The following is a 13,117-nucleotide window of genomic DNA, read 5'->3' as shown; positions in this document are numbered from 1 at the left end:
TGCTTCAAATCACCTGATCCACATGAACAAGCTGTCATCAACGCCTGCAGAGGCCTGACCACAATCCATTCATTTCAGCTAAGTGTGTTGAAGAAGGCTGGCCTCTGACACTTGCAGGAACATATTTATTACACCGTAGAAAGCTCCTTCCTGGGAATCTGTTTCAGTATAAGACAGATAAAGTCCATGCGAAGGGGGAACTTGTTTCATTTACACTGCTGTGACCGTGCTGTTGAAACGCCAAGAATGAAAGGCGGAAACATGAGCTGATATGCTTTACTGAAGGTCTGAAGAGATGGAAAGGTTCGATGGGTTTCTCCTGTTCGATTTCACACGCTGAAGGGAATCTGTCAACGCTGAGGAGTACAGCAGCACAGAGCGCGGACAAGGTTGAGCAAGTGGTATGCTTGAGAAAATAACTCAGGTTACATCATCCTGCCCTGAGCTCAGGCTTAATGAGTGTGAACCTTCACAAGACAGAAGTACGTGGCCAGAAAGTTTATTGGACACTGTTATGTTTCACAATAAAACAATAAACGTTTCAAGTTTCTTCAAGGTATCTTAAAGGTTGGGTCAATTGTATATCAGTATTCTGAAAAACAGAGTAGAAGCACCTACTGTTTTAACACATTTGTTGTGTCGAGATGATAAACAAACCTGAAGTTCATGAACCAGCAGTCCGAAGCACAATGCAAACTACCTGAAGAGAGTCTCAGTAATTTCATGAACAAAATAGCTACAAAACCATTTTTGAATACATTCAGCTCAGGCTCTAACGTACCACCAGTGGAGACACCAGGAATCAAAAACTACACTAATTCTCAAGACAAGACAGAACATGTTCAAGCTATCTGTGGCTGGCAATGATACTATAATCTGTCTTCAGGGATTGGGAAACATCTTGCTGCACCATTTGGACAGACTGACTGTCACTGGACTCACACGGAAACGTCAGCTTCCCTCTAACATCAACATCCTTCCAGTCAGTTTTTTCTTTTGTAGTCCATGTGAATCTGTTCAGGACTCAGATTGCAACAAAGGATCCAGTGAGCTTGGCTATTGGCTGATGGTACTTCCACTTTTCTGAATGGAGTGTCCAGTGTCTGCAAAGCAGATGAATCCACTGAACTAAGGTAAGATTTACAGTCATTGCATTCGCGAAATGTCTACGCATTCCTCACCTCTTCCCAGATGTTTGCTCACCAGCCTGAGGCTAAGAAAGTTTTCCCAGGGTTTCATTTGTTGAATGGCTTTCTGTAGATCTAGATTCTGACTAAATAAGATTGGTTTAGGCAGAAAACACTTCACCTTCTTTCACAGTAATGACACTATCCAGCCGGCGGCGGCGGATCTGCAGTATGTTCCTGGATGAGAATGAAAACTGTCTGAATAAATGTGACCTGCTGAACTTCAGCCATGATCCCGGTTCATGCAATTGTAATTCACTAATATCCCTCATACATTTTCTCATGTGTGAAGTAGGTGACTTCACAGTTCAGAGACTTGAGACAGGTATAATTCAATTTTAGTAGGAACATCATAGAAACTTTTCTGTTTCAAAAAGTCACGGACACATGGAATAAAATTAACCAGTGAATCAATTACATGCTGTATTTATTTCAAAATGCTGAAACTGAGCAATAAATCTATTTAGATTTTGTTTTCAGAGCTGTGGTGCCAGTGCTTTCTTCTTACCAACATGATAAAAAGTGTTTAACTGAAGGCATGTTGCTGTTTAGAAAGCAAAGTGTGTTCAATGGCTGACAGGCCACTTTAGGTCTTTGATTACGGAGCTGTGTCTGATTTGATGTTGTTTTACTAAAATCAGTGAATCAATCTCTCAAGAATACATCACATAGATGACAAATATTCAACTTTATGGAGCCTCACGCCTATGCGAATTACTCACGCCACAAACTTAATTCACACAACAAATATGTGTGTCAATAACTGTTTCGTCTTTCGTATTGCTCCACACAGAATAAATGCTTTTATGGCTTTTTTTAATCGTAGTGATTTTCCATTGTGAAACACTGATGACTTAATCTTTGCTATGTAATTAAAAGTTGCTCAACTCAACTTTAGTCAACTTTCGTTAGGCCTTTCATCATGTTTAGGGTTTTACTAAAAACCTAAAACCATATAGCGCAAGAGAAACTATTATACAGACAGGCGCAGAGTTTCAGTCTGTGGTTAAAAGCCAAGGGGTGAAAACAGGTTTTAAGATTGTTTTGTCATCATCCGTTAACATCATTCACTGTTTTGTTTATGATAAGAAATGTTGAATAAATAACTTTTTCTTAACGAATTTCTCTGTTGGTCCATGTCTTCACCATACAGTGCTGTAGTTATTGTTCTACACATAATTACAACTCCTATTATAACATCAGCTTTGCTCAGAACCCTAAAATAACTTTGTTTAATCAATTTAACGTTTAGCAAACATTTGATACAGCAGGAACTTTAAGTTAAATCCCCCGATTCCAACTGTATCACATATATCATAGTCCATAATACCCACATCAAACTGTTTTAATTTATCATTTACACAAATGATAGTGTGATGGTAGTCTTTAGACCGAGTATTAAGACTGGAAATCCCGTGAAACCTCATATGTGGTGTATTTTAGATCGCCGAAAGGCATATTGTCCCAGCGGGCTCTGGAAGGTGACTTCAGTCACATAAATGAGTTGCAGGAGGGTGAAAATGACGATGAAGATAAATACTACACCCTCAGTGCAGAGCTGCATCAAGAGAACTTTGATGGGAGCAATGAGGAAGAAAATCCATTCACACACACGAAACAAGCAAAGTGGGACCAAGTTAAGCTTATTTTCACATGACATGAGCCAACCTGGAAGTCAGGCATTTTCCCCTCGCCACTCGTTTAGCCCTGGGCCTGGTGTATCAGGCATGATGGGGAATGATCACGCCGGGTGAGCGGACTCAAAACATTGAGACTGCAAATGTACATCCTCTGAGTTCTGTCAAACATAGTTCGGAGTGTGACTATGTTTTCGACCAAACACGTGCTGTGAGGCTGTGCCAGAAACCAACGTGCCGATTTGATTTCTACATCCTGTCCACTCTGATTATGTCTGTGACTCAGGATAGTTACTCTCCAGGCCAAAGGTGTTAATCACTCCAGGACTTGCTGATTGTACTCTGACTTTGTGGTTTTCGCTATAAAAGAGGAGCGCTTGTCAAATCTGCCATCATTTATGCTGCTTTTCATCCTGATGCTTCACTTCCATCTGGGTTTAAGTTGATCTTCGTACAACCAATAAACTTACGTAAGTCAAACTTCTTTTATTATTGTCCATGCCGATCGCAATCCAGAAGTAATGAGGATAATTAAGTTGTTAAGAAAGAGAAGGGGTAGAAAAAAAAAAACATGTTCAGTACAAATTCTGGGATGGGAATTGGAAATGTTCTTTTGGTTTTGCCAGGCAAAACAAATTCAAGGTATTCACATCATCCGGAGTCGAATGAAGTTTATACTATTGTGCAAAACCATGCCTACCCTAATTTCTTTCTGCAATTCTGTGTTTTTCTCGAGCAGGCGGTCACATCTGTTTACACTCAACATTTAGAATGTGCATACTTGCACACACACATATGCCTCGTTGTGCATGTGTATAAATCTGGAGGTTTTTAAAGCGGCCTCTGCTCTGAGACGCCCAGCAGATAGAGAGTTTACAGCTGAAACACGATTTGTTGTTATCTCAGCGACATTTTACAACTGGGTGTTTTGAACTTTCCCACCCAGGAGACTAATCATTAACTTTGGATGGAATCAAACAAGCCAGAGCATAAATAGCAATCTGTGTCTTCCCTCTGTAGTCTTCTTCACTGGTGGAAAGATGGGGAAAGGCTTCTACGTCAGCAAAGCTGTGGCGCTTTTCCTCTTGGTTACGGCCGTCGCAGCCTTGGCCACCATCATCGCCCTCTCTGTAGTTTACTCACAGGAGAGAGCCAAGACCCTGGAGGACCCGGCATCCACGTCCACCGCCAGGCCGAGCACCACCACTGAAAGCACACCGTCCACCCCGAAGGAGCCCTGGCATCTCTACAGACTCCCAGACTCCCTCTCCCCCTCCACCTACAATGTGTCCCTGCATCCCCGGCTGACGCCCAACGAGGACTCGGGCCTGTACATCTTCACCGGCCAGTCCTCTGTGGAATTCACCTGCCTGAAGGAGACCGACCTCATCCTCATCCACTCCAACAAGCTCAACCTCACCCTGTTCGACGGCTTCCACGCCAAGCTGACCGGGCTCAACGGAGCCGTCGCTCCCACCATGAAGAACACCTTCCTGGAGGTTCCCACCCAGTACCTGGTCATCCAGCTCAACGCGCCCCTGAAGGCCGGCAGCACCTATCGACTCGACACCGAGTTTGTGGGAGAGCTGGCCGACGACCTCGGAGGTTTTTACAGGAGTGAATACGTTGAAGATGGGGTGAAAAAGTATGAAATTCTTTCATTACTGTTCTTTTAAACTCATCATAACAGTTTTGATTTTGGAGAGTAAGCAACCACTTATGATCACGTCCAGATTCTAATTCTTTTTTTTTTTTTTTTTAAATCTAATCAATATGAAGTCACAAAAATTATAGAAAAAAACATTTTTTTTTGGATGAAAACACTTTTTTCCTTGATACTGGCACCATGTGGTGATTATTGAACAACATAATTGTGAAGACATTATGAGACAAATACAGCCTATTTTGATTTTTTTTTTTAACCACGATATGGTGGGAAATTAAATACAATTTAGATCAGTTTGACATTGTTACAGTATAGTTTCTTTCCCCAAAGTGATGAAATTCTTAATTTCCAAACGTTTCAGCTGGAAAGAGTTCAGGTTAAGGTTGGGGTGGTCTGACATTTGACACCTCGGTGCCTCCTAGTGGTTATTCTAAGTATGACACTGGGCTGGAGACATGCTGGAATACAGTAAAGCTGAAGTTTAAAGAAGTTCACAGATAGTTTTGTGTCTTTCCTCCCACAGCACGATAACACACAGACATTATCAGGTGTGAAAAGATAAGCTGACCTTCACAGAGGTTAAACCTCACTGTATCAACTGTGGTCTTACACTTTGCACTAAAGCTGACTTTACTGATTTGCTTACTTTTTGTTTATTCGATTAATCAACATCATTCCCGCAATACCATTCAGCTTTGCAAAATGTATTTATTGGTTAAAAACAGAAATACTTCTACCATACTTTCTGGAGGTCCGACCCTATAACATGTACTGTGAGGACACACTCATCACTGATTAACACTTTGTTGTTCTCACCGTCTGGCTGGATTAATGATTACATTTTCTCCTCTGCTGTTCCCAGAGTTGTTGCCACCACTCAGATGCAGCCGACAGATGCCAGGAAGGCCTTCCCCTGCTTCGATGAGCCGGCCATGAAAGCTGTCTTCCACATGACCCTCATTCACCCTGTCGGTACCGTGGCACTGTCCAACGGCATGAACTATGGCAAGTTCTCCAGTCCAACACATCCGCTGTCCTCTTAAAGCCAGCTTCAACCTTCACTTCGTGTATTTGTATTAATAAGGCTGTCTTTGCTGTTGTGTTCTCTTTGACCCTCACAGAGTCGATCAGCGTCACTGTAGATGGAGAGAGTCTACTGGAGACCAGTTTTGAACCCACAAAGATCATGTCCACCTACCTGCTGGCTTTTATTGTGTCTGAGTTTGCTAACATCAGCTCGACACCGGATGCAAAAGTTTTGGTAACTAAACCCTCAAGCTTGCAAAAATAAGTAAAGAGACATTTTTCAGTAATTCTGAGCTGCACTGATACAGAGGAGCGCAAACAATGACAATATGGTTTGGTATTTGCTGCCCTCTGCTGGATTTTCTTTGCTCCACCATCATATTTTGAGAGCATTTGGAGAGCCACTGCTTTTCATCCCTCCAGATCAGGATCTGGGCTCGCGAGAAGGCCATAAAGGAGGGCCAGGGGGACTACGCTCTGAACAAGACTGGACCCATCCTGGCTTTCCTTGAGAATTACTACAACTCCACATACCCGCTGAGCAAGTCAGGTGGGGACCAGTGCTGTGCAACTTATTCAAAAATAGTACTTGATTTGAGTTTTGAGAAGTTAAAAGTATAAATGAGAACTTAATAGTAATCCTCATGTGTGAGTCTTTAAAAAAAAAAATACAGTTGCTCTAACAAAGAGTTGCTAAAATTACATGAGGGGAAGATGATATATCATCCTACATAATTAGATTTTGGATCCCCCCCAAAAAAGAAAGAAGCAGAAATAAAAATATCTCATTTAAGCTATAAGAATATAGAAAACAGATCAGGTCTTCAGAAAGAGAAGCTGAGTTTTCAGGTGGTGTGAATACAGTCTGATCACTTCCCCTGGATTTTACTTTACAAGGCCATGCAACATATGGACACATACTGGATACATAAAGAAACTTTATATATACCTCAAAAACTATCAAATCAGTGTACGTGTCTTTATTAGAAATACAGTTATGAAAAGAAAAGTCCTTCTTGCAGGAGGTTGGCATATGTTAGTATTATTGACTACTGGACGTGGTTCATGTGACTCTCAGGAGGCGGTTTGTTCAGGAATAAGTTTAGTGAAATAGTAAGCATCAATAAAATAACTCCGGCTGATGCTGAAGATAACACGCTCAGCAAAGACAAAAAAGAAGCTTATAAACTGTTTTTCTTTTGGGGGAAAACAAAAGATTTTTTGGGGGGTGTAGCAAGTAAAGCCACATCTACCAATGTGGCTACATTTATGAAAAGCAGCATGATAACGTTCAATTATGTGTGATTTAATCCAAAAGTGTCGCAGGATTCTAGTATTCATTTCATACAGTAGTTTATTGTGGCTGACTCACACGCCATAACATGAGGGGAAAGATGGTGTAAAATACTAAGTAAAAAAATATTTTCCTCATGTTCACTAAGATGTAAGTGACTACGGATTAGAATTTATGTAGGATACTTCTGAAACCAAAAGATAAAGTAACAGGTGGTGCCCAGAGAAGAGCGGTTATACAGAGGAAGTGAAGACACTGGCCAGCTACTGCACAGGATATCAGGATATCAGCTGAAAATTTGCCTCATTAGTCCCATAAAACAAACAGACTTATATAGGTAAAGCACTTTCTGCGTGTTCTGTACGAAATACCACCTTTTAACGTCTCTGACTGTTTCCAGACCAGATTGCTCTTCCGGACTTCGGCGCTGGGGCCATGGAGAACTGGGGTCTGATCACCTACAGGGAGACGTCACTCCTCTACGACCCTGCAGTGTCCTCCAACGGAGACCTGGAGTGGGTGGCAACCGTCATCTCCCATGAGCTGGCTCACATGGTAATGAACAAAACGCACATTTTCCTTTCTCTAATGTGACACAGTCTTTAATTGGAAATGTGTGGGTTTTTTTTTTTAATGCATCTAATTAAAGAGACTTGTGTCCTTTCAGTGGTTTGGGAACTTGGTGACGATGAAGTGGTGGAACGACTTGTGGCTCAACGAGGGATTCGCCACTTATGTTTCTTATCTTGGAGCAGACTTGGCAGAGCCAGACTGGAATATGGTGAGTTGAAGAGCTACTCGCTGTTACATCCTGTCCATGTGGCTGCAGTTTACTGCGTCTCGTTATCTGATCAGTGTACAATGTTTCTGCGTCCTACCGTGTGATTTCCAGAAAGATTTAATAGTCCTGAATGAAATCACCGGCGTGATGGGTGTGGACGCGCTGGCCTCCTCCCACCCGCTTTCATCCAAAGAGGAAGACATCCAGAGGCCCGAGCAAATCGGTGAACTGTTTGACGCCATCACCTACAGCAAGGTGCAAAACACACATCTTCAGTCGATGTGTTTAACTGTTTGAAATGTCTCTGCTCCTCCTTTTTTGTGATATTATCAAAGCTGTTCGTTCATTAAAATGTCTTTTCTGTCTGTGTCAGGGCGCCGCGGTCCTCAGGATGCTCTCTCACTTTATTACAGAGGAGGTTTTCTCTGAAGGACTCCATGTAAGTAAAGGCCTCTCTTGGTCATATCTTTGTCTGCCGCAAAACTTTATATATGATCTTTTTTTTTTTTTTTTTTTTTGGCAGACATACTTAGATGAATTCCAGTACAACACCACGGGCTACAGGGATCTGTGGAACCACCTGCAAATGGTAAGACAACATCAAACTGATCTTTGAATACTTTGTTTAAAGAAAAAACTGATTTACTGATTTTTTTTTTAGTCTCCATGGTGAGGTGAACTGGAAATTTGGATTCTCGTGAATTGATTGTGATATTACAAAGATGTGTCACCTAATAACTCTGTTGTAAGTAACTTAGAGGAGACAAGGCCAAGAAAATGGGTGTTATACCAAGATCAGGTGGACTGAAAACGCAACTGAACTGTACAAAATGGGTGAACCAAGTCTCTGCGAGAAATGTTTTTACTCATGAAGAGACTATCCACCCCAGAAATTCTCCTCAATGGTGAATAAATTGATATTGAAGAAACTGATGAAGAATAAATCTTTGGGAATTTGACTCATTTAACTGTGGAATTGATAATATGTGATGAGGTTGACGTGTTGGAGGAAGGATGGGGAAGTAGGACAGTGTTTTGTGTTCTGTGACTTATATTATTAAAATGGCTCGGTTTCTGTCACCAGGCAGTGGATAAAAATGGCGTGTCTCTGCCCGGCACTCTGGAGGACGTCATGAACCGATGGATCCTCCAGATGGGATTCCCAGTGGTCACCATCAACACCGCCAGTGGAGAAATCTCCCAGAATCACTTCCTGCTGAACCCAGACAGTGTGGTGGACAGACCCTCAGAGTTCGAGTAAGCTGGTTATTTGGAAGCTGGACCGACATTGGCATTCAGAAGTACTTCAGTGACACAAAGAGGCCAGTTAATAAAATGTGATTATTTGCACATTTTAGAGAGACAAATTTCTGTTTATATCACTGAAAATTAATAAGAAATACCCAAACTGCATATATTAGCAAAAGTTAATAGCCATTTTTGCTCCCTATATGAAGTGAACAGTTAACTTGGAATTAGATGAGTTAAAAGCAGAGAGGTAATTTCCCCGAGGTGATGAAAGAAGCGTTTCCAGTTGTAAAGCCGCTGATGACATCCTCATGTCAGCCTGCGTCTCATATAGCAGCACATCTCCTGACAGCGGTGTCCTGTGAGCGTGTGACGATATACTAACCTGCTGCGCTCTCTGTGCACGCTGATGTCCGCTCATGCCTGGTTCTCGATGGACGTGTCTCCAGCTACCAGTGGTTCGTCCATGTTACCTGGATCAAGAACGGCGGAGCGGAGCAGAAGTACTGGCTGACTGAAAAACAAGGTGAGATTCAGGATGCACTGAGGATGATGAACACAGAATAAGACCAGGGGTTCATTATTAATCTCCATGCCTACAGCTACAAACCCAGACGTGATCCTCGGTACCAATGACTGGTTGGTGGCCAACATCGACATGGAGGGCTTTTACAGGGTCAACTACGATTTGCCCAACTGGGAGCGTCTCATCAAAAAGCTGGACTCCACTCCTCAGGTAAAACTCAGCCAACTCATCCGCTGGATTTCTAAATGACGAGACAAGACTCAGGCTCTGGATTCACTTTTCAGGATATTCCAGTCATCAACCGGGCGCAGATCATAGACGATGCTTTCAACCTGGCAAGGTGAGGCCGTGTCTCCATCAGTACCACCAGCAAGTACTCATGAACACACACACAGACATACCAACATGTGCGAATCATTTTCCAGGGCCAGAATAATCGACACAACTCTGGCTCTGAGGACGACCAAGTTTCTGAATAAGGAAGTGGAGTACATGCCCTGGGAGACGGCCACACGCAACCTGGACTTCTTCTACCTCATGTTCGACCGCAGCGAGGTGTACGGACCCATGCAGGTGTGTGACAGCACTCCTACAAATCATAATTGAATTGACTGTTAATGAGCAGGAATTCAGGTAAACCATGTGTTTTATTTTCACTCCTCAGGCGTACATTAGGAAACAGGTCGAACCTCTGTTTGACTATTTTAAGAACTTGACCCTCAACTGGACACAGATCCCTAAAAGGCACACTGACCAGTAAGTCAGGATTTGGTTTATTTGCTGTATTTGAACAGGAAAGCACTACTAGGATTCCAGGTTTGGTTTTTAATTTGCTTAGACCTGAGAAGTTGCGTTTTTTTGTGAAAGTGAGTTTTGTTGTGTTATTCACCGTAAAGGTAAAAACAACAGTGATCAGAGGTCACCTCCATGAGGAGGTTTACAGTTTCTGAAAAGAAACCAGGTGCAGATCAGATTCCCCCCATGAGAATAGTCTGTGATGTGTAAACCGTATGGTCTTTCTCTACACCGAACGACTGAATCCTCCGAAACAGGATCTTCGTGAAAATATCTTGTTTGAGCCATCAGTTCATTTTATTGGATTGCTGTGTTTTTAAGCCCTCCCCTGACACTTGAACCCTCCATTCCCAGGTATAACCAGGTGAACGCCATCTCCATGGCCTGCAGCACCGGAGTGGAGGGCTGTAAGGAGCTGGTAACTGGCTGGTTCAAGGAGTGGATGGACAACCCGACCAACAACAAGTTTGTTCATCCTTCATACGTTTTCATTGTTTATCTCTGCTTTCTGAGCAATAGCAGCATTTCCCACCCATCTCTTTCTTATGAATCACCATCATTATGTTGGATTTATTCATTCGGCTTCAGGTAACCATCCGCCAAACTTTAACTGCTTTCTTTCTTCAACCCTGCCAGGATTGTGCCCAACCTGAAGTCCACCGTGTACTGCAATGCCATCGCCTCAGGTGGACAGAAGGAGTGGGACTTTGCCTGGACTATGTTCCAGACCACCACAGTCGCCTCTGAAGCTGAGAAACTCAGGCGGGCTCTGGCCTGCACCACGCAGCCCTGGCTCCTGAACAGGTGAGAGCAGCCAGCACTGTGCTGTGTCGTCGATCTGTCTGCGCCCTTGGAATTACTCTCTGGCTGCCAAACTGTCTCGGACTATCTTAAACGGTGCCTGTTTGGATTTTATTTTGCTTTTCAGATATCTGCAGTACTGCCTGGACCCAAACAAGATCCGCAAGCAGGATGCCTCATCTACTATTGTTGCCATTGCGAATAGCCCCATTGGTCAACCTCTGGCCTGGGACTTTATCCGAGCCAACTGGGACAGGATCTCTAAGTGAGTTCTCTTCATATTTCGATGCTGTGTGCTGGGTGTTGGGCATGGAGGGAACACAACTGAGACGTGTGCAATCATTCATGAGCTTCGGGTCAGCAGTCAGAATTAGCTCAGTTAAAAAGGTGTTGATCAGAGAAGCAGCACATTAGAATATTGAAGTGAACTATAGAAATTAGCAGTGTCTGTATTATCTGGTTTGCCGTTGGTGACATTTACTGGATGCCTTCACAACACCATTCAAGCTTTCCAATGTTTCCTGCAGCTACGGCGCTGGAGCATTTTCCTTTGGAAGTCTAATTAATGGAGTGTCCAAACGATTCTACTCCGAGTTTGACTACAAGCAGGTAACGTTTCACTCTCAAACCAAGTTGGCCGCCATTACTGAAAGTCGCTCTGCATAATCAACAGTGTAACGGCCTGTAACGTACTGACTTGTTTCCTCTACAGCTGCGGCAGTTCAAAGAAGATAATGAAGCCCAGCTGGACTGGGTGGCCACATCTGTAGATCAGGCACTGGAAAAAACAAGAGCCAACATAAACTGGGTGGAGAAGAACAAGGAAGACATTCTGAAGTGGTTCGAGGCCGAAGCGTCATCTCCGGCTTAGAGAGACCTTTCAGTGTGTACAGTAGCGCCAAAGCTTCAGTTCGGATGAAAACAAATGCTAAATCAGACTGTGTGTATATTCTGAAAGGATTTGAAGATTTTTTTAAAAAGAAGTTTTAGACATTTTCAAGATTATTTGTTAACTTTGATATTGTATATTAAAAATGTTATTTAACACACAAGAGCAAACTTAATAAATTGTGTATAAAATAACTTCATTGTCCGTCTGTTGGGGTTGTGACAATATGGAGGGCGACAAAGTACAGATCCTCAAACCCTTCAACTTCCTGCAGTTGTTTTTGGGATCAGAAGATGCTTCCTGTGTTGAATTACAGAAATATAGCCTCTCAGCTAGACGTGGAACAAATCTGTAGTGTGTGTAAACCAGATATAACAAAAATCAAACAGCCTCTCTTGGCTTTCTTCTCCAAATGATGCAACAATGAAGGTGAATTAATCATATCTGACCTCAATATCACGAGCTGCTCTTCCTTATATTTTCAAATGATCCCTGAAAGCACTTTGTTTCAATGACCACAGTTCACAGGAAATAATTTAGCTCTAAAAGAAATTTTGCTCCAGTGGTTCTTATGTGCAGCAGAGGGTCAGAGATACGCCTTTGCCTGCTTTACTCTATTTCTTTAATGTTTGATCGACTAGAAATCATGACAACAGAAAATAAATAGTGGTAAAATTAACTTTTTTGGGAATAAAATCTTTTTTTTAATCACTGAAGTGCCATCAAAAGACATTAGAATTACAGCCCATGCTGTACTTATTTCTAAAGAACTTTCACAAAACCATGGTTGAACAAAGTGCTGTCCATGAGGAAAATTATTTAAAACACAGAACATGAAACAAAATATGAGATAAACCTACAAAATACAGCTAAAATAGGGGGAAAAAGGAGGAAAAAAAACAGAGACCCAGAAACCACATCATGTTTTAATGTGCTTTAAAAGTGGATGAAGAAGAGTTGTTGAAGCAGCTCTGAAAGGCAGAGTGGAGATCATTTGGTTAATTGAGCTTTGGGTTTTTTCTTTTCTCTCAAACATGCAGCTGCATGTTATTAGGCAGTACATCACTGAACCATAATTTAACAGTAGCTGGGGATCATTTAAGCTTTGGGAATCCTTAAATCAGTATCTCCTAATTGCATTTATTTATTTATTGATTATTTATTTGACGCTTTAGTGGAATGGATGACATTTTTGTGCCCCTCACCTTGATCAAAGTTACCCTGATATTTACTTTTTTTTTTGTCCTCTACACTTCTCGGTCTTGTT

The 13,117-nt window shown here is 42.2% G+C and overlaps 1 protein-coding gene across 3 annotated transcripts; it reads left to right on the top strand.

Moving 5' to 3' along the window:
* The first annotated feature begins 921 nt into the window (after positions 1–921).
* Positions 922–12,035, top strand: LOC115391879 (aminopeptidase Ey-like). Of its 3 annotated transcripts, none has more exons than XM_030096300.1 (21): positions 922–1,133; positions 3,845–4,469; positions 5,353–5,495; positions 5,612–5,751; positions 5,940–6,066; positions 7,211–7,365; positions 7,478–7,591; positions 7,703–7,846; positions 7,965–8,030; positions 8,115–8,180; positions 8,676–8,848; positions 9,289–9,365; positions 9,442–9,575; positions 9,650–9,705; positions 9,791–9,938; positions 10,030–10,121; positions 10,515–10,625; positions 10,797–10,964; positions 11,089–11,226; positions 11,489–11,570; positions 11,674–12,035. In XM_030096300.1, exons 2-21 carry the CDS (start codon positions 3,865–3,867, stop codon positions 11,830–11,832), a joined length of 2,898 nt encoding a protein of 965 aa, XP_029952160.1. In that variant the 5' UTR covers positions 922–1,133; positions 3,845–3,864; the 3' UTR covers positions 11,833–12,035. The 3 variants fall into 3 exon arrangements, with proteins under 3 accessions (XP_029952160.1, XP_029952174.1, XP_029952166.1); XM_030096314.1 differs by lacking the exon at positions 922–1,133 and adding an exon at positions 1,188–3,294; XM_030096306.1 differs by lacking the exon at positions 922–1,133 and having other exon boundaries at positions 3,325–4,469.
* Positions 12,036–13,117: the final 1,082 nt, after the last annotated feature.

The sequence above is a fragment of the Salarias fasciatus genome, chromosome 1, assembly GCF_902148845.1.
Source record: "Salarias fasciatus chromosome 1, fSalaFa1.1, whole genome shotgun sequence".
NCBI lineage: Eukaryota > Metazoa > Chordata > Actinopteri > Blenniiformes > Blenniidae > Salarias > Salarias fasciatus.
The sequence above is the reverse complement of the archived record's forward strand: the minus strand, read 5'-3'. Positions and strand labels throughout refer to the sequence as shown.